The sequence below is a fragment of the Armigeres subalbatus genome, chromosome 2 (genome assembly GCF_024139115.2).
Source record: "Armigeres subalbatus isolate Guangzhou_Male chromosome 2, GZ_Asu_2, whole genome shotgun sequence".
NCBI lineage: Eukaryota > Metazoa > Arthropoda > Insecta > Diptera > Culicidae > Armigeres > Armigeres subalbatus.
In genome coordinates, this window is record NC_085140.1 from 35890018 (window position 1) to 35914493 (window position 24476).

Genomic DNA, 24476 nt, shown 5'->3' on the forward strand with positions numbered 1-24476 from the left:
AAATCAAAGGGAAGTTTGAGATTAATTAAATTTCCGGAGGAATGTCCGAAGAAAATTCTTTAAAAAATCTAAAGAATTCCTGGATGATATTCTAACTAAATTCGGAAAGAATTTCTTAAGAAAGTTACTGGGAGAAATTCTTTGAAAAATTCCTGAAGGCATTTTTTAAAAAAGTTCGAGGGGATTCCTAAACCAATTTCAGCAGGAAATTCTAAAGTAATTTCTGAGAGAATTCTTTTAAGGAAATTTCGGAAGGTTTTCGTGATACAATTTTCGTAGGTATTGCCGAAGATTTTTCCGTTCCGTTTCCCATGATTACATAGTTGACGTATCAACCATTCAAAATTTCAACGAATTTGATATATTACGCGTCTTAAGTCGATAAGTATGTTACAAGTCTCATTTAAGTACCTATTTATGGGTCGAAATGTTTTAAATTTGTGATATTTGTCCTTAAATCATTAAATCATTCAAAGGCAGGCAGCAAAACTGTTTTGCAGTTCGTAAAACTACATGGTGCGTATAAAGACCAACAGAAAATGATTAACAATCTAGAAAATCACAAAGTCCGAGCATTGTTTGGCGAAAATATATTTCGATTTCAAGTAGTTACATGGTGGCGTTAGTGTACATTAGACTACCAGTTGAGCTATAAATAAAACGAAATCTTGGAGATATGGAGAAATATTCTATGCTGCAAAACTGTTCGAAAAGCAAAATATATTATCCGGACAGTTATTTCGGAATGCACTTAATTGCCTTAGCGGAATTACCTGTGGGATCAGATATCTTGGGGTTTTGCAAAATGAATAAAGTTGCCGGATTTCACAAAGCTATTATGCGTAAGTTTAGCTTGGAATGGCTATCAGTACCACCAAGGTAACCAGTAAGCATTATATGAAGCATTTGAGTGGCATTATATGCGCCTTAACTGCAAAACATTAAATGCCAATAAGCCCTAATAGTCGCCTTAGATGCTATTTTAATGCAAGTTTTGGCCTAATATATGGCTGCTTAAATGCTCAATCCTACTTAATCGATAAAGTAGAAAATTTGCTGAGTACATTTATTCAGCATCCGAAATGCCGAATAAATGCTTAATTTTAAAAACAAAAAAAAGGTTTTTTTTAATGGCATTTTTTTTCTAATTCTTTTTTTACATAGTTTTTTTTTTCATATTATATCGTTATTGTATATTTTCATATTTGAAATGGAACATAATTTTTTACTTTCTTCGAGCGGGATTCGAACTCGCGGCTCTTGCCACCCGACGCTGTAGTTGTCATTGCCCTTACCAGCTGGCCCATAAGAGAGAGATGGTAGTGGGGATAATTTTGCCCAACATAAACACTACGCCCCTTCAGGAACATTGAAACTTTATCTAACTCATCTCAGAATGCAACCGTCACAAACGTAACCAGTTGCAATGAAACAGCTACAGTAGTGCTGCTTTAATGCATCCATCTAAAATAGTGCAATGGAATAATAAAATGTAGCTAAACTATGTAATTAGTGATAGGGTTAAGTTAACGACAAGTACTCCTGTCAATGGTCGGAATCGAAAAAACATTCTGCACGTACCGATTTCTATTCTCGAATGTAAGTTCATTGGACAAATAGTTCCCGCTATATGGTGCCAAATTGGAAAACGTTTGACGTATGAACACTACAGGCCTTAAAGTGGCACTAATGTAGCTGTCCCATTGCATTTCACGAAAAACAACATTGTGCATTCAAAATGCTATTATAAGACTATTCCTCTCATGATTGCTTTGAGAATGCTTATTTAGAACAGCCAGGTTTTCGAAAAGCTTATTTACAGCATGGAGCATATGCAATGCCAGTATAATGCTACTATAGTGCTTACTTTAATGCTTATTAGTTACCTGGGAAACTTTTAGATTAGGGTCTAAGTAATCAATGGATGATGTAACCGTTTGGTTCCAATTTTGCTTGTTGGCTCCACCACAAGTCCCTAATTTTCCCTTCCCCTGAACATGCCCCTGAAAAAAGGAACGACGATCACTCAATCTCTGTAAACAATACAGTGAGTGAATGTTTGTTCCGTTTTCATGCGTACCCTAAATTGACAGTATTGAATATCAAGCAGTTTGAGTGTGGGTAAAACATCAACACCCCTGTAGCTTTAATGCCTACTCACAGATGGAGCGCAGGCGAAATGTAAAATAGGGTGTGCCGTCAGAATACATATATGTGTAAGATCCGAAGAAACGGCTTTTCATATAAAAGACGGGGGACGATGAGGAACCTTCCTTTTCCAACTGTGATTGTCGAACGGAGTCGAAGTGCGCGCGTGTGTAATTTCCGTTTCGAGGTTAGATTTTGAAACCTCTGTTTTGTGAAAACTTATTGTTTAATGTTGTTCTTTTCTATAGTAGCTAGGTCCAGTGGAAAAGTCTGATCGTTAAAAGATTAAGTGTTAGTAACGATTAAAAAAAGATTACAAAGAAAAGGGTTAGTAATTGGTTAGTTTTGTTAAAACGAGTCAAATTAATGTGTTAATATTACAGTGAAAAGACGAATTTACTACAAACAAAAGAATCGTCCACAACGCACATGTTAAAACAATAAGAAAAAGGTAAAATTGACAAAACAAAAGTGAATAAGAAAAGGGTTAGCGTAGGACGTCACAGGGTATTAATTCTGGGTGCTTAGGTCCGTTCAAGGGGCCTTTTTCTTCCGTTCTATTTTCAAGTTCGTCCTCGGGTGTTCATGGTGGTGCAAACTCGTGCCGAATAACTACAACCCTCGGCGGCAGTGTAGCAGTCGACGTAAACACGATAGGCAAACCGCGAGCAAGATCGGAACGTTCCCGGCCATTCCCGGCCATTCCCGGCATTCTTCGCCGATGCCGCCATTGTTACCGCGAACGTGATCGGGCAGATCCCGGCCATTCTCTTTCCATCTACGCCTTTTTGCGACCGTTCAGCATCCGCCATTGCAATCCGCTCCGCGGATAGAGAAATCCGCCATGATACCATCAAACACCGGAGGTGGTCTAAGAAAGCACAGGACCATTGAGAACAACCCTCCATCCGACCTATCATCGGGATTCCAACCAATGTTTCCCAACTACCACGATTCGTACCACAAGGACCAGTGGTTACCCAGCATCGAACCCCAGCCTACCATCGAAAGCTTTCGCACCGATCATCGAGACTCCAGATCCGGATCCGGCAGCAACTAGCGAACAGCAAGTATACCCTTTGTGACGTCGTAAATAAATATTGTTGATTAGTATGTAGTAAATCGTGGTAGTTCAGTTATTAGGAAGTGCAGTCCTTGAACAGTAAGCCTTTCACAAACTTTGCTTTTTATGCGTCCCCGGGTTCACCAAGGAACCATCATGCCTCGCCTTTCGAGTGATCCAGTGGTAGCAAGACAATTATCTTCCCTCCTGTGTTCTGATTCCGCTTTGTTGTTCAATCGCTCGCAACATCCGTGGGAGGTTAACTTTAGTAACTCCTGCTTCGAGACAAAGACTGCTGTTTAGAGTGTGTATGAGGTGGAACAGTCGATAAACGACCCTCAGATACCTGATCCGTGAGCTAGCGAGTTTCAATGATTAGAGAACAACAAATTTAACGAGGTCAATGGCCTTCTATTGTTATGCAAGATTTTAGCAACCACAATGAAGTCTAATACATTCCAAATCCAATCCAAATCCAAATCCAACCTAAATAAAATTAAAAATTGATGATATTTTGGCAAATACAATGATGGGGTATGAAGCAATTTATTATGATTTCATCAATAGAACGCGAACTCATTTTTATTCCTATTTCTAAAAATCATTGCCTTTGGTACCTGGTGGGTCGCACGTAATATGGGATTCTGCTGGATGGGTCGCATATTCAAAAAGTTTGGGAACTTCTGTATAGAAGTCAATAACTTTATAGTTCTTACAGATTACGATATATCGAACAACTGGTAAGCTTCACGTACACAAGCGAGGCCAATCGTTTAAATGTTAAACTAAACTGGTTTTCAGTGTAGGGGAGACTGGGTAGACTTGATCCCCTTTTTTGATTTCCAATGTATCACAGCCAAAAATAAATAAACATACGCGATTTCCACACAGACTCTCTAAGAAATATAGTATTTAACTTTACTGATGTATGACAGTCCTAAAATTATTGTTGTTATTGATACACAATCGATTTTTTGGAGTGCTGTCAAAAGTCGACTTTTAAAACATTCGGGGGAAATTGATCCTTCTCCAAGAACTTGCTTTGATAGAATTAGAAAGGTGCCCTCAAATTTTTTAAATATTTTTCCTTCAAAATACGTGGAATTTTCGAATTGCTGTGCGTATACGTGAACGATTTTTGTTATTGAATTCGACAGCACATGCAATTATAAAATTTGGGGAGACTTGATCCCCTTTTTATGATATTTACGCAATAAATAGTTTTTCCTGACAACCCTTCATTAAATCTGTCAAATCTACAAAAAAATTAGAAGCCTGAGAATAGATTTATATTTTTTTGAATTTTTTCGCCAAGATTTTGTACACTAATGGGGGATCAAGGTTCCCATATTGAGGCAATATCTTCAAATCAAAATATCCTAAAACTTTGATGGAATGTTAACATTTTCATCAGTACAGATCATTAAGCATATTTATGGCTTTGTGCTGTGAAAAAATGAAAGCATTTGGTCATTGTTATGAAAAGTTGTTCAAATTTTGCTTGGCCAATAAAAAATCTTTAGGAAGGTCAAAACATACAAACTGCCCTGCAGAATAAATAAGGTTGTCAATCCAAAAAATAACTCACCACATAAAGGTCATTTGTCTAGAGGATCTATACTAAAAAATACGCTAGAACAAAACAACTTTAGTCCTCGATAAAACAGGGGGTGATCAAGTCTCCCCGGGGATCAAGTCTACCCATCTTCCCCTAATGTTATTGAAGCCTCGAGAAACATTATTGTATAAATTTGTGGGACAGAATAGAGACGTATGAATCACGATTTTCATTTCATTTGATCAGCCCACGAATCCCTGAAAATTGCGACCCACAGTTTAGGAACCTATGTGTTATATTATTGTTCTAGTATTAAAACGATGATGTTGCGACAAACTTATTTTGGTGTGCAGTTTTTCAATGGAGTCAAACGGTTTCTCAAATGAAACAGATCTTCACCTTAGTTTGATTTAAATAACCCAGGAGGAAAACAAGCATTGCATATTGGATCCTATGCTAAAAGTTACTTAGAGCAATTTACGATGGAATTCGTGGAGGATCTTTTGAAGGTTTGCCGGAAAGAACTTCTGGATGACTAATTGAGTTAATTCCGGGGGGTATTCCTGACGAAAAAATGTGTGGAGGACTTTCCAAACAAACTTTTGAATAAACTCATGAAATACCACCTGGATGAATACTGGAGAAATTTCCGAAGCAACTCCTCAAGTAAACTCCTAATGAATTCTTGTGAATATCCGAAGATGTATGACGATGGATCGACTGCAATCCCGATATTTTTGGATTTGTTGGCAGTCCTAATTCCAGGTTCAAACAGTTTTTTATCTAACCTGCTGTCCAGATTTTGAAAGAAATTCCTGAATAAATTCCTAAAATAATTCCCGAGGGATATTTTCAAATATTCCTGAAGGAATTCTTGCTGTAGTTTCTGAAGTAATTTCCGAATAATTTCAGTAGAAATCTAAACACTTAAATGAAAATTCAAATAGGTATTTGCTTAAAAATTCCATTTGAAATTTTACGTGAATTCCTATAATAATTAGTCAGCAAATTTATTCGACAACTCCTTCAGGAATAATTTATAAAATTTCCCCAGCAGCTCCAGGGATTCTTTCGTAAAGCCTCTCAAAAGGCTCTTGTAAATTTCTACAGACAGTTTTTCAGTAAAACAATATAAATATTTAAAAAGATTTCTAAATGATATTTCCAAAGAATTTCTGAAAGAATTTTTGAAGGATTTTTTGAAGGGATTCACGAAAGAATTCTCAAAGGAAATTCCGAAGAAATTACAAAAAGGATCTACGAAGGTCTAAAGGTATTCCTGGAAGAAATGCTAAAAATCCGGAAGAATGAGCGAAGGAAGTCCTATAAGAATTCTCAAAAAAATCTGGAAATCTGAAGAAATTTCGAATTAACTCCAAGAATTCCTTCCTAGAGTTTCCGAAGGGATTTCTTGAAAAAAAAAACTGCCAGATCTCTTAAAACATATTACGAAAAGAATTCGAAAGTGAATTTCGGAATGATTTTCGAAGGAATAGGATTTCTTACCCCATTCATGGCCTAACATGCATACGACTGCATTATTCAATTGATATTTATGACAGGAAGCAACTTTTCCTGAATTTTGTGAGCCGTGCCATTCTTGCTAAAAATCGTTTGAAAAAGCTTTTATTTGATTTAAATCAACAAAGTGCAGCAATCATTTCAGTCATAGCGATTGCATTTCCGGCATACTTCAAACTAGTTCCCGGCCTAAGCAAAATTTCACTCAATCCTCAATATCCTACTCTCATTCTCCCTCGGGACGGTAGAAAATGCGACGTAAACAAAACTATGCACGTTCTACGACAACATGATCCCAGATGGCATTATTCATAATAATTTTTGTTTGATTGAAAGGATATATTCACTTATCCAAATTCCTTCCAAACACTTAAAAACTATTTTTTTAAATCAAGAGAATTATAAATAACATGATAGCGTCGACGTATACGACAGTTTTCCGTGGTTTTCCTATTAACGATGAAGGATTATTTTCATACTAAAAAATACGCCTGACCTTTTGACATAAGGGACAACTAACTCTAAACTTTCGACAGTATCCAAAAATACTAACAAATACCTACTAGCAGGCTTCGGAATTCTCACTCATATGAATAAAAACCTGCGATTAATCCATTAAGCGGAGTGTGATTTTTCATGTTGCCCTGTGAGGAAGTATTCTCACACAACATTTTTATCCGGATAGAATGGCGGGTGATAAATTCGTAAGCGCCGGCACGCCGGATAATTTAATTTTAATCCACAAATTTTCCTTCTCGTCGCCTCACCAGATAAATTTTACAAGCATATTTACAAAAATTTAGGGCCACAACGGGATTCGAAACCAAAACAATTTCAAAATGTTTAGAGCGCCCACTATAACCACGCCACCACATGAATTGATTGAATGTGAAATAAAAAAAATGCTCTAAGGTACCCCGGGGCAAGTGAAAATACGGGGTAAGTGGGTATTATGACTGCAGAAGAATCGATGAACGTTTTTAATGGCAACAATGTTCTAGAAAAATAAAGCAGAACTATAAACGAATTCACCCGACACAACAATATTTGGAATCAAAACCATTTGAGGCACCATACTAATGCTATTGCTTGATCATGACTTTAAACTACCGGGAAAATCTACTACTTTTGTTTTAATTCAATGGATTTCTAAATAAATAGTCGTTTCTGAATTTATCATTGATGTGGAAAGTGAATATTTTGAGCAATAAAATAATTGTGTGACATCGAAAACGACTTAAATTTTCAATTAAAGCCAAAATCTGCCATTTTCATTTGCCCTTGAATTTTAACATACACGGGACAAGTGGGACATATTTAAATAACATTTTTGATAAAGCTATTTTAATTGTTTTTATATGGCTGTCTAGCGAAAAATAACTTCGTCATTCATATATCATATGGATCTGAATCAGATACAGTTTGATTTCGTTTTTAAAAAGTATTGTACAGTTATTTACCAAATGTGTATTTTACATTCTGAAAATTATCTCCCGCATGAAGAAAAGCAATGGCTATAACTATGCGATATTCTTCTGTTCACAGTGCAAATAATCTATTTATTCTACAATGGGTCAACAGAATTTGTCTTCCGTTTTGTTATTTTCAAACTTTTCATCAGATTTTCAGATAAATAAAGTGCTTAACACATAAATTGGCTATTTTGTTCTGTTATAGTTGATATATTTTGTTCTGTTACAAATTAAAAATACTGCGCATCGCTGAATAAAAACGTTTCTTCTGAAGTATTGATTTATGTAATAATTTGTGTTCTAAAAAGAGAAATATTTATTCATACGAAAAGTGAATGAAGATTTGCTTATCCTTGCCACCTAAAACATTTGGTACAAAAGTAAGCTAATGAAGAACAAGACAACAGCCAAATAAACAGCAAATCGGCTGTTGTCTTGTTTTTCATTTCTGCTAAGATTATAATCCCTTGTCTTGTCCTCAAATTAGTTATGTTCGACAGTAGAAAACAGAATAGGTCCCACTTGCCCCGTTTGAAGGGGTAAGTGGGTTTTGAAAGTAAATTTATTTCTTGCACTACCAATATTTTTGTAATTGAATAAATGGCCTCCAACACCTCTACACTTCAACAATGGAAGCATATAATGGTGTATCAGGGGTTAATGTTCTGAAATAACCTGTTTTCTAAGTATGCGTTAACAATTTTGCTGAACTAGCGTTTTTTTAGGTCCCACTTGCCCCGGGGTACCTTATTTAATCGTTTGCTTATCGTGGCGCATCGTCAGATTCAATCAGTTTGGAGAGGCAAAGTAAGCAGCATTTGATTTTCGCGAAACATGGGAAGAAGAATAACAATTTTTCGCACCATCGCTTGTGCCGGAGTTTATCGCACTGTAATTTATCCGGATAAAATGCATGGTGGAGTGATCAGTTGTCGCGTGAGTGAGTGAGAAATCCCTGCCTACTAGTGAAAAACTCCCTCGTATCTACGGTAATCGGGGCCCTCCTTAGCCGTGCGGTAAGACGTGCAGTAAGACGCGCGGCTACAAAGCAAGGCCATGCTGAGGGTGGCTGGGTTCGATTCCCGGTGCCGGTCTAGGCAATTTTCGGATTGGAAATTGTTTCGATTTCCCTGGGCATAAAAGTATCATCGTGTTAGCCTCATGATATACGAATGCAAAAATGGTAACTTGGCTTAGAAACCTCGCAGTTAATAACTGTGGAAGTGCTTAATGAACACTAAGCTGCGCGGCGGCTCTGTCCCAGTGTGGGGATGTAATGCCAATAAGAAGAAGAAGAAGATCTACGGTAAATTGATCGAAGAGCCCTGGTTGGGAAAACATGGAACACAACGCCACCCAGTCTATACGGTCCACCCAGTTTTAGGAAACACATGATTTCAGTCTTCTTTAAATTCTTAAAAAATCTCTGAACAACTATTACTACTACCATTACTTTTTGAGCAACCTTTGTGGCCCAAGTTTTGGTTTGATGGTAGGTATTAAAAACATAAAATGCGGTTTGAAAGTTTTCTAGAATCTGTGGAAGGTAGAAATCAGGTGTTAACTATAAGGGGGAGCACTGTGTTTCATCAACTAACTGACAAACGCAATAACAACCGAACTAGCAACCTAGTTTCATTGTTTGACGAAAATCGTGAATACTAGAAATACCTATCACGAAATACTATTGCGAGACGTTGAGTGATATTATCGCAAAGTTTAGAGTTACTTGCCTCTTGTTTTGACAGCACAGTGCGGCTAGAAGTTCTTAGGCCAAGGTGAATCTTTGTTCGGTTTGAGGATACATTTTTTAATGTATTCTAATATGTTTATATAAGTTCTAGTGATACGAACAAATAGAAAAAAATGAAGTGGGAAAGTTTAGAATTATTGTGTGTTGATTAACAGCTTCATGCAATGATTGTATCCAGAACTGTGACGATTTTCAGATAGGTGTTTATATGATGATTTCGTTTTGTAAAAGTGGAAAGACTCACTTCGGATCAATGGTGTAGCAACAAAGAGCAAATTGGATCAATTGAGAGTGAAAAAAAATGGTTGAAAAATATTGAGTATTGTGCGAAATAAATAAGGGAAGGAGACTTCACTAAAATTATCAATCATAAACCTACGGCTTCCAAACAGTAGAGTAGAGTGGGGCAAGAGTGCGCGTGGGGTAAGAGTACGTTTTCGATTTTTTGAAGTAATTAAAAAAGATAAACTGACAGCACTGCATCAGTTTGACAGGTATTATGGCCAACTATTATCATGTGTAATTGTAAACGATTTGAATAAACAACAAGGGAGATATGGAGGTAGATAACTTTTTAGTCATTTTGCTAAAAATAATTGGGTTTCCGCAACTAGTATTTCATTACCATATATACGTTCAATCAGGTGAACATTATACCATTTCGATAACCTATTGTATAGAGTACTTTATGGTACAAAACAACGGTTTTTCGTATGGAAATGCACATTGTTAGGACCCCCCCCCCCCCCCTTAAAGTGTTACGTAATCTTTAAACATTCCCTAATATATGCTCATTAAACATCAATTAAATGTTATTAACTCTTATTTGTGTTAATATATACTTAAAGCACATGATTGGATAAATGCGTACTCTTACCCCACCCGATGCGCACTTTTACCCCACCGGTGGGGTAAGAATGCGTTTTTCACTTGTCTTGCAATAAGGGTTCTACTAAAACGAATCTCAATAATTTCAATATTTTTTTCACTGGGTAACATAAAGGAAGAGTATATGAATCATCGACATTGATTTGATATGCAAAAACTTGCTTTATAGGGGCCACACGATCGATTGAAAACTAAGTGCGTACTCTTGCCCCACACTACTCTATAAATCTTAAGTTTTCTGTGCAGTGAACCGGGAATCGGGTCCATAAGCCCAAGTAGTGGTTTACTCTATCCAATGGAATCCTCCAATTTATTTTCGGAATTCCATTTTTTTTTTCATTTTTTCTTCAGAAATACCTTTCGAAATATCCTCAAAAATTCCTTTAGAATTTTCTTGGGAGATTTTTCTAGGGATTCGAGAATTCCTTTTCAAATTCTTTTAAGAAATTCTTCGGCAATTCTTTTGTAAATTCCATTGAAATTTTGCATGGAATTCCTCACTCTGATGTGAATATGTACATTACGTGGAAGATTATAATTTGAAAAATGTATTGGTAACCACTTTCCTTCGATTGGACTCGAACTCACGACCCTCAGTACTGAATACATACTGAGTTATTTGTTAATATCGGTTTTTGAAGGCATCGTCAATGGAGCTAAGTATTCTAGATCCATTTGCGAAGCCACCTGGCCCCACTTATAAAACGTAGACATCGGTTAACCTTCTGTCTGTGCTCAAAAAAACTTACGTTGTCTGTGCTCTGGGGTCAAATTGACCCCAAATTGAAATTGCTATAACTTTTTTAATGTTTGGCTAATTTTGGATTTTTTGGGCTGTTTCGAAAGATAATTTAATCGTCTTTCAGGTCGTTGTCAAAGATTGACTATAGGTGGGCGGGTACATTGCGGGGAGGGGTTTTAGTGAACCAGGGTACAAAAAAAGTGATTTTTCATGATTATTTTACTTATATCCGAAAATCCTACCTATTTTGAACTGCAACTTTTTAAAAAAGGCTATGCAGGAAGGCATGTGCTTTGGCATGAGGCGTTGATAAGATTAGAACTCGGCCGCCAGGTTTTGGTATATTTGGATTCATTATTTTAGACTACTCAAGATATTCCGATATATAGAATTCTCCTCAGTGTAAATATTCTTATCGCACAAATTAAAAAATGGGAAGAAGTGCTCATTATATTGAGCACCGCTTTGTAGTGCTAGACATCCTGAATAATGTTGCCGAATACAACTTGGGTGTAGGTATGAGGGATCTCAAGCTAAAGCAATATTTCATATATGCAAAAAATACACTAGCGCCGCCTATTTGTAAATTTCCTTATTATTTATTCCATCACATGACAGTCTATTCCCACCAGACGAACTTTGTTACAGACGTCATCTTTACAAATTTCAAAATTGTGCGATAAGAATATTTACAATCAAGAAAATTCCATATATCGGAGTTACTTGAGTAGTCTAAAATAATGAATTCAAATATACCGCCACCTAGCGACCAAGCGCTAAACTAATCAATGCCTCATGTCAAAGCAGACGCCTTCCTGCATAATCTTTTTGGAAAGGTGCAGTTCAAAATGGGTAGGATTTTCAGATATAAGTAAAATAAGCATGAAAAATCACTTTTGGTACCCTTTTTTACGAAAACCCCTCCTCGCGATGTACCAGCCCACCTATAGTCAATCTTTGGTAACGACCTGAAAGACGATTAAATTATCTTTCGAAACAGCCCTAAAAATCAAAAATTTACCAAACATTAAAAAAGTTATAGCAATTTCAATTTGGGGTTCAAATTGACCCCCAGAGCACAGACAACGTAAGTTTTTTGAAAAAAGTACACTGTAGCACATATTTTCAAGGGAATTTGCACCTAGGAAACAGATCTCGGCGAGTTTTACCAAACTACCAAAAATTAGGAGAATCGGTTGAAAACTAAAAAAATGCCAGCCACTCAAAGTGGCCTGGGGTCATATTGACCCCACAGCACAGACAAAAGGTTAATGAACACTTGGAGTTTGTGCATGATCTCTGCTGAGTGCTGATACAGACCAAGTCTCACTGGAGTATAACAACACAGATTTTACGTTAGAGTTCGCACCCATCATGATCTCGCCAATAACAGTAGCGGAGATATAATACATCCTTGCTACACTCCAGCGATTACCCGAATATGATCAGACAAAGCTCCGTTATGCAGGACTTTTTAAGGATTTTTAGAATTCGTTGATTTGCTCCAGAATAATACAGAGCTTGAGAATATTGGCCCACACATGACCTTACGGGACGGAATCCTGCCTGCTGCCGTCGTATCTACCTTCTCATATAACCGGTTTAGGATAACTTTGCACAGAACTTTGAGAACAATGCACAGTAACATGATGCAGCGCCAATCGTCGCACACAGCAGAACCCTTTTTTTTTTTGGGTCCAGTCCACCGAAAAAGTTACCTTGTTCCAGATGTTGCAAAATAGTTTGTGCAATATTTGCGCAGATAGTTTGGGGATCTCTGCTGAAATGCGATCATCCCCGAGAGCCACGTTGGATATCTTGTTTCGAATAGCTGCTTCAATTTACGGCAATCCTAAGCTTTGGAGTTGACACGGGTAGTGCGTCGCACCCTTGAAGGCTCATACCGACATGTTGATAATGGGTCGGGCATCGAAGCTTGAAGAAGTTGTTCGAAGTATCGCACCAATGTCTCAGCTAATCAGTTGGCCTGTTGCATCATCCTTGTTCCACTCAGGCATCATGAGATATTGTAGAGGAGGCGAATATCGCCAATTGTTGCTGCTTTCTCCGGCAGTCCACCCTCGCTTACTTGTCCCGCCTGCCACAGCATTTAACTTCCTTCTCTACACTCAAATTATTCTGCTGATATAATGTATCTGCGAGACCCACATAGATAATTGAGCTTAAGACAGGTTGAAATTAAGCCGGAGATGATCGGTCACTACATTAGGGAGTTCTTGTTGACCTAAGCTGGCCAAACACAGCTTCCGATTCGTTGTGAACGATTTTACCAACAATGGTCATCGCTACGTTTATTCCGGACATCAAGGAGGCTCCGTCTCCATTTTCGGCTGATGCAGAAGTGATCAATTTAATTTTCTGTTTGTCCATCACGAGAGACCCACACGACATTATGTACTGGTCGATGAGAAAAGAGCGACCCTTCAATCACCAGGTCGTTATTGCCACAGAATTCTGCAAAAATCTCACCGTTTTCACACATTTCTTGAAGACTTCAACACATTCTCGTCCATAGCATTCCTCATTCTGCCTGGTCCCTTGCTCCAACGTGACCACCAGAATCTATCATCACTCCTCGTAGAACCAATCGATCCGTTGAATTCGTCCTACATTGTTGATGACGGATAGTTTGGATCGCAGTATAACCATCACCAGATAGCACCACGATAAGCCCTGACGTCGATAATGTCGGAGTGCCGTTCATCAATCAAAACGTGATTCTGTCTGCAGTGATGATCTCCAAGTGTACTTATACTGCAGGATTCGCTGGAAGTAGGTGCTCCTATGGGCCCACGACCAATCAATTACTCGTCAGAAAAGTTGAAAATGTTACTGCCAATGAAGTGAAGAAACATGGAACTGAGTAATACCAGAACCCGAGCAGAAGCCATGAACAGAATAACAAAACATGCAATGGACTTGATTGATATAAGAGATAAAAGAGCAGGCAACAATATAAAAAAATGCACCGGAATATCATTTAAATATTAAGATATGCTATGGATAAGTACAAACTAATGGTACATGATACTGATCACTTTTTACAAATAGACTTGATCTTCTCATGATATTTTAGTGCAAAATTTTGATCTATTTACGTTTACTCGGGAAAGAAGGCACTTCAGAGGATTCAAAGCAAAATTTTGAAAATGATTCTGAAGTTGCCTCCTACGTTTAGTACCAATACCAATGAACTTCATAGAATGTCTGATAGGTTCTAATCTACACTTTTTTCCATAATTGGAGATATCAGGAGTAGAATACATGGTTGAATAATGTTGAGTATTGTGTGTGAGAAAAAGAGACATTTGAAAATTATTGATCAGAAGGGTGAGCTTAGGACTGTTTCGTTTTGAAGCAAATATGCGTTCTCGAATAGAATATTTTCTTTTCAAGCTCCGATGATGGTTACCTATGAATACTGTCTATGATAATAAGAAACAGTTTCTAGAACAGCTGCAACGTACATACCATGGATATGCAGGAGAATGAACTTAACATAATGAAATCAATTAGTCACATACTTTTATTATATAAATAATGTAATTTCCACTATTCGTTGCATGCCAGTCAATCCGTTCGTGCTTTAGGATTGCCATAAATTATAAATCATACACTGCTCCGAATTCAAAATACATAAGTCTGTTTACTTCGGATTTCATAATATTTCTATGGCCAAGCAAAAGCTGGGCTAGTGCTTGGCATTTCGGAAGGATTAAAAACGCGATAGCTGTACCGACTTGTAGCAATCCGCGTATTGAGAACGGCTTGTAAAAATATGAGGCTCAGCTCAGAGGCTCGACACACCTTTCTACCATGAGCTTGCATGCACCGTTCGTTCGTTCGATGCAAATGAATCAGTGATTTACATAAAAAACTGTTGGTATTAAGGGAAGTTGGCAAATTTCTATCTATACAGTCCCATAATTTTATTTCTCGAAACATGAACCAATGTTTGAATTTACAAATTTGATAACACCAATTTTGGTTATTCTAGTATTTGCGTGATTGAACTGAACTGCAAACTGTTACCCAAAAGAGAATCAAAATTTTGAATCTTATAAACTCTTTATCAATGGAATGTGAAATAAACAATTATTTACAGATTCTTTTCAAGTTCATCAAAACATTAAACAAGCATCAAGCATCAGGTAAAATACAGTTGGTACTATGTTCATAACTGGTAGCCCCCCTCTACAAACGGAACGGTCAGTCTCAACGGAACCAAGTCAAAGCAAGTAAGCCACCAGCAATGGGTGAAAACATTAGCAACCAACCGACAAACAAATCACCAGCAATCAAACCATTGCCTGCTCGAATATCCTTTTGCATGCAGACCTGTCTGTATGTGAAGGACTCACACTTCCTCTGGTTGAATGGGTCAGCTGTTTATGTAATGTAAAAAGCGGCACCTGGCACTGGCATAAAATAAGGAATGAGTGTCGGACAATAACGATAGGTACAATGTGACCTTTGGTAAAGCCTCGGTTGATGAAAACGCAGACCAAAAAGACATAAATAAGCCTTGGAACGGTTTCTGCGGTCCGAATCGAGTGGTTTGGTGGCAATGAAAATGCTTTAATGGGAATAACGCGTGTGCTATTCATAGATTATTTGCTGAAGTGGTAATTTTCTACCGGACATTATACGCAATGACAGGAAAAAACATTCCATTGTGTGTTTATACCGACAGGGACAAATCACGTAAAACCATTTCTTCTTATATGAATTGGGGAAATATTCATATGTTAAACACAAATATTTTCTGAACAGAATGTAGTTCCAAGTATAGCTCGGTATATTGCAGTCAATATGCGATGATTCACGGAACTGTTGAAAATAATCAAGTCACAGTATGACGTATCATTTTCACGATTCACGAGGATTGTACACCACGTACATGCAGACATAAAGCAGTGTCTAAGCTATTATAATAATGCATGTGTGTTCCGTTTCGATTTTTCACACAACATTTTACACGCTTATCAATCGATTCCCATGGCGCAGGGATTTCGAGGAGGGACAAGAAACATAAATTAAAACCGATCGAAACGAACAATTAATCAGTATTCAAATTAAAGTAGTTATAAACGTTGTTCAAATACACATACATATGTTTACAGCAGTGCAGTATGCCATTAGAGTACCACGTTTGTCAAGCAACATAAATCATCAATCATTTGGTTTCAAACCATATATGTACCTAGCTTTGATTTATTAGTCATTGAATAAGATTATTAGATTAGAAATCAGTGTCATAAATATTCAGTTTGATCGTAACGCTCAAAGAAGAAAGTCATTAGCGTTTCAAGGGAGAGGCTAAGGGAAGAGATAAACCCACTGACGGTTCCTTGTCTACGTACATAACTGATTAAGTATAAAGACAAGCACGATTTTCACATATTTTCATCATGTGAGAGCCTATCTCGTTAGCCACTCGAGTGATTCACCTTCGGGTGATACTGGATTTAGCGTAGGTCCCCGACCAGTAGATAGTAACAGATTTATATCAGAACTTATTCTGTTACAGCAGTTTTTTTTTTTATAAAAGCGGTTGTAATAAAAAAATATAATTTGATGTTACGTGTTGTTACGTAAAAAGTGATGAAAATAGCTTATACTGTAACAAATTATGTTACTGGAAAGATTATGATCCTCCATAATATAGGCAATTAACTTTGTCCAATCGGTTGAACTTTGAATGTAGGTTCAGTTATACTGAAGGTGGTACTTTCGTTTTTGCCTTTCTCGTACAACTAAGTTGTACCGAAAGGCTATCATTTCACTCCGCAAACGAACTTTTTATAGAAGCCTCTGAGACCCATAGTATTATATACCAATCTACTCAGCTCGACGAGCTGAGCACATGTCTGTCTGTCCGTGTGTATGTATGTGTGTATGTGTGTGTGTATGTGTGTGCACAAAAGCTTTAAGAAATATTAGACAACTTTTCGTTTAGTAATCCTTAACCGATTTTCTCGCAACAAGTTTCATTCGACAGGGGACAAAGCCTTGTTAATCACTATTGAATTTTATAACGATCTGTCATTGCGTTTAAAAGTTATGAAGAAAATGGTACATCGGATCATTTAAACCCCATATATGGTTGATGTCTTAACTAAATGCGAGAAAGGCACCACCAACGCTAGGTGGATTATTCTGAGTTTTTTTTTCGCTTCCGCTTCCTGTATTGTTCTTTTTCCTACTCTGATTTTCTGCACGGATCTCTTGAAGGTATCCACAAACCTCTCAGTCAGCTTGCCTATTTGACTGTGGATGATACGGTGCTGTGGTGCTCTGTGGACCATTGTGGCTAACTAATGCTTCCGGCAAACCAAAACGGCCAAAAAGACTGCGACGAATGACGATCGTGGATGAAGTAGTGGCACCCGTGGACGCTCAGCAAGAAGTATTCGTCTTCTATTGGACCTGCGTAGTCCACGTACACACGTTACCATTTTTCATTTATTTAGTTTACATCTAAACAGATAACACTGAATCAACAATTTGACGCCACAATACACGGTTCGAGGCCGCATCTCTCCATCCTCGGATACGCCCCACGCTCACCAAGTCGTTCTGTACCTGGTCTGCACATCTCGCTCGCTGCGCTCCACGCCGTCTCGTACCTGCCGGATCGGAAGCGAACACCATCTTTGCAGGGTTGCTGTCCGGCATTCTTGCAACATGTCCTGCCCATCGTATCCTTCCGGCTTTACCAACCTTCTGGATACTGTATTCGCCGTAGAGTTGGGCGAGCTCGTGGTACATTCTTCGCCGCCACACACCGTCTTCTTGCACACCGCCAAAGATGGTCCTAAGCACCCGTCTCTCGAATACTCCGAGTGCTTGCAAGTCCTCCTCGAGCATTGTCCATGTTTCATGTCCGTAGAGGACAACCGGTCTTATGAGCGTCTTGTACATGACACATTTGGTGCGGTGGCGAATCTTTTTCGACCGCAGTTTCTTCTGGAGCCCGTAGTAGGCCCGACTTCCACAGATAATGCGCCTTCGTATTTCACGACTAACGTTGTTGTCAGCCGTTAGCAAGGATCCGAGGTAGACGATTTCCTCGACCACCTCGAAGATATCCCCGTCTATCGTAACACTGTTTCCCAGGCAGGCCCTGTCGCGCTCGGTTCCGCCCACAAGCATATACTTTGTCTTTGACGCATTCACCACCAGTCCAACTTTTGTTGCTTCACGTTTCAGGCGGGTGTACAGTTCTGCCACCTTTGCAAATGTTCGGCCGACAATGTCCATGTCATCCGCGAAGCAAATAAATTGACTGGATCTGTTGAAAATCGTACCCCGGCTGTTACACCCGGCTCTCCGCATGACACCTTCTAGCACAATGTTGAACAACAGGCACGAAAGTCCATCACCTTGTCTTAGTCCCCGGCGCGATTCGAACGAACTGGAGTGTTCGCCCGAAATCTTCACACAGTTTTGCACACCATCCACCGTTGCTTTGATCAGTCTGGTAAGCTTCCCAGGGAAGCTGTTCTCGTCCATAATTTTCCATAGCTCTACGCGGTCTATACTGTCGTATGCCGCCTTGAAATCAACGAACAGATGGTGCGTTGGGACCTGGTATTCACGGCATTTTTGAAGGATTTGCCGTACAGTAAAGATCTGGTCCGTTGTCGAGTTGCCGTCGACGAAGCCGGCTTGATAACTTCCCACGAACTCGTTCACTAATGGTGACAGACGACGGAAGATGATCTGGGATATCACTTTGTAGGCGGCATTAAGGATGGTGATCGCTCGAAAGTTCTCTCACTCCAGTTTGTCGCCTTTCTTGTAGATGGTGCATATAACCCCTTCCTTCCACTCCTTCGGTAGCTGTTCGGTTTCCCAGATTCTGACTATCAGTTTGTGCAGGCAAGTGGCCAGCTTTTCCGGGGCCATCTTGATGAGCTCAGCTCCGATACCATCCTTACCAGCTGCTTTATTGGTCTTTAGCTGTTGAATGGCATCCTTAACTTCCCTCAAGGTGGGGGCTGGTTGGCTTCCATCGTCCGCTGAACTGACGTAGTCATCACCTCCGCTGCCTTGACTTTCACTGCCACTGTACTCTCAGCGCCATTCAGATGTTCCTCGTAGTGCTGCTTCCACCTTTCGATCACCACACGTTCGTCCGTCAAGATGCTCCTATCCTTATCCCGGCACATTTCGGCTCGCGGCACGCAGCCTTTGCGGGATGCGTTGAGCTTCTGATACAACTTGCGTGTATCTTGAGAACGGCACAGCATTCCATCTCCTCGCACTCCGCTTCTTCCAGGCGGCGTTTCTTCTCCTGAAAAAGGCGGGTCTGCTGTCTCCGCTTCCGTCTATAACGTTCCACGTTCTGCCGGGTACCTTGCTGCAGCGCGACCGCCCGCGCTGCGTCCTTCTCCTCCAGAATCTGTCTTCACTCTTCGTCGAACCAATCGTTCCGTCGACTTCGACCCATATACCCGACGTTGTTCTCCGCTGCGTCGTTAATGGCTGCTTTAACTGTACTCCAGCAGTCCTCAAGAGGGGCCCCATCGAGCTCACCCTCTTCCGGCAACGCTGCCTCGAGATGCTGCGCGTATGCAGTGGCGACATCAGGTTGCTTCAGTCGCTCTAGGTCGTACCGCGGCGGTCGTCGGTACCGAACATTGATGATGACGGATAGTTTTGGGCGCAGTTTAACCATCACCAGATAGTGGTCAGAGTCGATGTTAGCGCCACGATATGTCCTGACGTCGATAATGTCGGAGAAGTGCCGTCCATCAATCAGAACGTGGTCGATTTGTGATTCTGTCTGCAGTGGTGATCTCCAGGTGTACCGATACGGGAGGCTGTGTTGGAAGTAGGTGCTGCGAATGGGCATATTCTTGGAGGCGGCGAAATCAATTAGTCGTAGGCCGTTTTCGTTCGTCAGCCGGTGAGCGCTGAACTTTCCAATGGTCGGTCTAAACTCCTCCTCTTGGCCAACCTGAGCGTTTAAATCTCCTATGATGATTTTGACATCGTGGCTTGGGCAGCTGTCGTACTCACGATCCAGCTGCGCGTAGAATGCGTCCTTATCATCATCAGTGCTTCCGGAGTGTGGGCTATGAACGTTGATTATGCTGAAGTTGAAGAACCGGCCTTTGATCCTCAACCTGCACATTCTTTCATTGATCGGCCACCACCCGATCACGCGCCTTTGCATATCGCCCATCACTATGAAAGCTGTTCCCAGCTCGTATGTGTTGCCGCAGCTCTGGTAGATGGTATGATTACCTCTAAACGTTCGCACCATTGATCCCTTTCAACAAACCTCCTGCAGCGCTACGATGCCGAATCCACGGTCCTTGAGCACATCGGCGAGTATGCGTGTGTTCCTGATGAAGTTGAGAGATTTGCAGTTCCACGAACCGAGTTTCCAATCGCTAGTCCCTTTTCGTCACAGTGGTCTTCGCCGATGGTTCCGGTTCGTACTCTCTTGTTGATTGTTCATTGCGTGGGTTTTTTTGGCTGGCTTGCAGGGCCTGACACCAAACCCCCTAAATTTCCGGAGGAAGATTCCTCCTTATTTCCGGTGGACCATGGTGCACAGTTTCACTTAGAGTCCCTCGCTGGCACTCGGACGATGATCAGCCGCCCCTAACATGGAGAACAGACGCTGTTGTGAGCCGATCCTGACATGGAGAACAGACGCTCAATAAGATTTTCCTCCGGAGAGGAGCAAACCCCCCTTCCCTGTCAGCATACGACCATAGTTCCCACCGGGGTTAATTACCCGATCTTCCCTAAGGTTGCTCGTATCCCGGCCAGCACCGCGAGGAGGTAGGGGTAGGAGTTGCTGGGTAAGAGGCTAAGGACCGCGAGATGGGGTCTATTTTATTCCTTCAGGTACGCGAAGTACCAATGGTACGCTTTACCCAGCATTGGCCGTGTGACGTTACCATGAATACGTTGATTTTGGCCCTGATAGCGGCTCGGACTTGGCTTGGTATTTAGCAACTGCTGCACAATGATGACAAGAACTAGCATGAGCTACGATTAATATTAAGCATTAACGGATCTTATGGCTAAAGCTTTGATATCCTTCTCCAGAGCGATGATAGCAACCACGAAATCCTCTTCAGGCTTGACATGATACTCTATCAGTCGGGACAGAGCATCCGCATTGCCGAATGTATACGTGTTGACGTAGACGATCTTGAAGTCGTACATCAGCAATTGTAGCGCCCAACGCAAGGCGATTAGCGGTGTAGACAGGCATTCCTTTTTTTTGATCCGAAGATACGAAGTAATGGAGCGTGATCGGTCTGTAACATGAACATTCTGCCAAAAACCATTTTGTGAAATTTGGTAACGGTGAAAATAATCGCGAGTCCTTCGCGATCTGGTTGGCTATAAGCTTGCTCCGCTGGGGCCAATGCTATAGAAGCATCCTTCACAACATTGATTGATCCGTCCGGCAACTTGTGTTTCAAAGTTTGCAGATACCATCAGGCATGCATAGTGTGAGTTTTATTTTACTCGTTGATGACCAATAAAGGTAATGGATTAGTGCTTGACGCTTAATACCAAAGCACGATTCTTTAAGCACTCATTTTTACGAAGAAATTTCTGAAACTCTTCTTAAAATTCTAAAAGCACGATTTATGCATACATGTATGAACAGCTTGTGTAAGACTTAATTGGAGGTTACATCCAATACATTTTTTGAATATACATAAACGTGCTGTGCATAAGCACAAATCAAGTTTTTAAACAGTTATTGATACCTACTCCTGGTGGTCATTACCCGGAAATTAGGCAATAAACTGAACCTTCTAAAAGCAAATTAATTAAAAACGAGTTGCAGTACGGAGTTGGACTTTTATTCGTCTATTTAATAAACAGACTATTTTTAATTTAATTCTGTGATATCACACAATATAAGAAAAGTTCAACTCCGTAATGCTTATCTGTTTTGATAATTTGATTTCAAAATTTTTGAGAAGAATTTCAAAAAATTCTTCGTATGCTTTCCCCAGCATTTTTTTTTTTAAATATTTTTTTTCTGATTCTTATTTTTCTTGCAGCATCGAGTCACCAAAAGCTGTCCAGCGCTGCGGAATTTCAAACATGTTTAGCTGACGTAAAGTGATACGTTGCTTGGTTTGCGAAATAGGGTACTATACTCCTGGACTGCATCTCATATAGCTCCGATATTCATCCCACGAAAACCAAAGCAATGAAAAGGAATTTGATTTGTCTCTTTTTTTGTAAAAAATTATTTAAGCTCTTTTAGTGGAATGTCTTCAACTGCCATAAGACGAGTTTAATACTTTCCATCCACCACGTTTTGTATTCTTTGTAGATACGTATTTTGACCTCAACTGTGAGGCCGTCTTCAGTGTCTTGTACTTGGCTTGACTTATTTTTGTGATTTTTCCAGCAGGGAGCACGCATGTTTGCAAAAAGAAGCGACGAAATTGGTGCCGTATTTCTTTGTTTTGCGATAAAATGAATACTTATATTTTCAGTGAGATGGAAAACGGAGACGGAACAGTTCCCCTATCTCAAGAGAAAATGATGATGGGTATCCGAGATTTTAGGTGTACAGGATCTATAAGCAATAGGTTTGTTACAACTTACAAGGATTGCCAAATCCTAGGGGACGGTTTGTTCAGGCTGCATTAAACAAGGATTTCCTGTGTGTTTTCCGGAATCGGTTGTTCCTTGTCAAAATGCTAGAACCGGATTCGTATGATTACCTCCAATTGATAAAGTATTTTGTGTGAGAGGCTCTTTTTCACAAATAAACTAAAGAATTTTATACAGGCATACTCAAACTTTTGTCACGCTTATCTCTACCTACTGACAACATACAAATGACTATTATTAACAACTTACCAATTTACTATTTACTCTCATGTATAATGCATTCCTTTGATGGACCTAGCAATGACGAGCGACTGCTAGAAGTGTAAAGGCACCTCGTAAAAGTAACACCAAAATAGCACCCGTCTATCGCTGCGGCGCGCCGTTCGGTCCGGTCCGGGTTGTTGATGGAGTGATAATGATGAATAAATGACGTCACTTTTCAAACTTGGTCTTCTGCCACATGCTAAACTGCTTATTCACTTCATGTACTGGCAGCATCATCACTTTAGTCGTACATTTGGTGCCAGTAGCTCTCGTTCCATTGAAGCTAAATCAATTATTAAGGACACTTGTTTCTTCTTTCCAGTTTACACAAAAACCACAACATTTCTACACAGTTGACATTCCTATCCGACGATTGCCCCAATTGGACCACGCCACTAAAATATCAGTAGTAGGTAGGATGAGAACACTATCAGCACACCAAACGACAAAAACACAGTTTTGGTTAGACCATTCCCACTTGTCTCATTTTGCGATAAGGTGGATATGGAATAGTGTCCTACTGCGAGACCATAATGTATATAATCAACACACTATCATCAAAGCGTGCCTGGAAGTCCTTGAGTTTTCCAACCATCTACGAGGATGGCAAACTTTACAAAACTGTCACCGCACACTTTGACCACAGGTCAACTCGACAAAGATGTATCCAATGGCGACGGGATGGCAAACAATAGAAACAGGGACACGCGCGTCAACGTTCCACCTGGACAATGCACGTTTATTCGACACCACACTTCTGCCTCGGCAGCAGTATAGTTGATATAGCTATGTAATACAGTAAACAACAAGTGTCCACCAGCACCAGCAACGGTTTTGAACAACTGACCGACTAGCTCCGTTAGTATGCGAGTGATGGAGTTCAGGAAGTGAGGAGAAGGCACGTCACTATCAAAGAATGACTCGTTCAAGACTGATGCGATGGGATTGTGATCGGCAGTTAGAGGAAAAACATTACGCCACAGTGAGAAAGCTGTTACACTTGCGTATTCCAGCTATCAGTGTTTCTCAAGGGGAAATCTCTTAATCTGTCTTGTTAAGTTGAAAAGGCTGGAACACATTATGAGTCACAGTTCTAAGTTTCTACTTGATGCATCGATCGACAATTCTTGAGTTAGGTAAAAATTTGTTCACCGTTGATAAACATTCCGTTCAGTTTGTTTTCAAAAGCCAAACCCCGAAATAAACACATCCCTATCGGATTGATGATGTTTAAGATAAGTTACCAAAGATAAGCAATAATAATGATACAGCTGCTGAAAGAAAGCGGAATACGCCGTACTCTGAAACAGAGCGAATAGTCGTTCTATATTGCGTAGAAAAATGGATCCTTTTCTGGAATTTCTTCATCAAATAATCAAAATTGGATGTCCTTTTGCATCTAAAATCAAACCAGACTTCAAGATAATTTAGAA

At 39.8% G+C, this 24476-nt stretch overlaps 1 protein-coding gene and 1 long non-coding RNA gene across 4 annotated transcripts in view; one reads left to right on the forward strand and one right to left on the reverse strand.

The window, feature by feature from the left end:
* The window catches only part of LOC134218448 (uncharacterized), a 28275-nt gene extending 4255 nt beyond the window's left edge, over positions 1 to 24020 (reverse strand). The window contains exons 1-2 of one of the 3 annotated variants that reach the window (XM_062697447.1): positions 23891 to 24020; positions 23029 to 23438 (exon numbers count right to left, since the gene is read on the reverse strand). In XM_062697447.1, coding sequence (XP_062553431.1) covers positions 23029 to 23049 — 21 coding nt within the window. In that variant the 5' untranslated portion in view covers positions 23050 to 23438; positions 23891 to 24020. Of the gene's footprint in view, positions 1 to 23028; positions 23439 to 23595 lie in introns of all 3 variants that reach the window. The other 2 variants (XM_062697446.1, XM_062697445.1) reach the window with 2 other exon arrangements.
* On the forward strand, positions 2297 to 3270 carry LOC134214234 (uncharacterized). The gene is made up of 3 exons (XR_009979714.1): positions 2297 to 2475; positions 2532 to 2599; positions 2677 to 3270. It is a non-coding gene; the product is annotated as an uncharacterized LOC134214234 (long non-coding RNA).
* Positions 24021 to 24476: the final 456 nt, after the last annotated feature.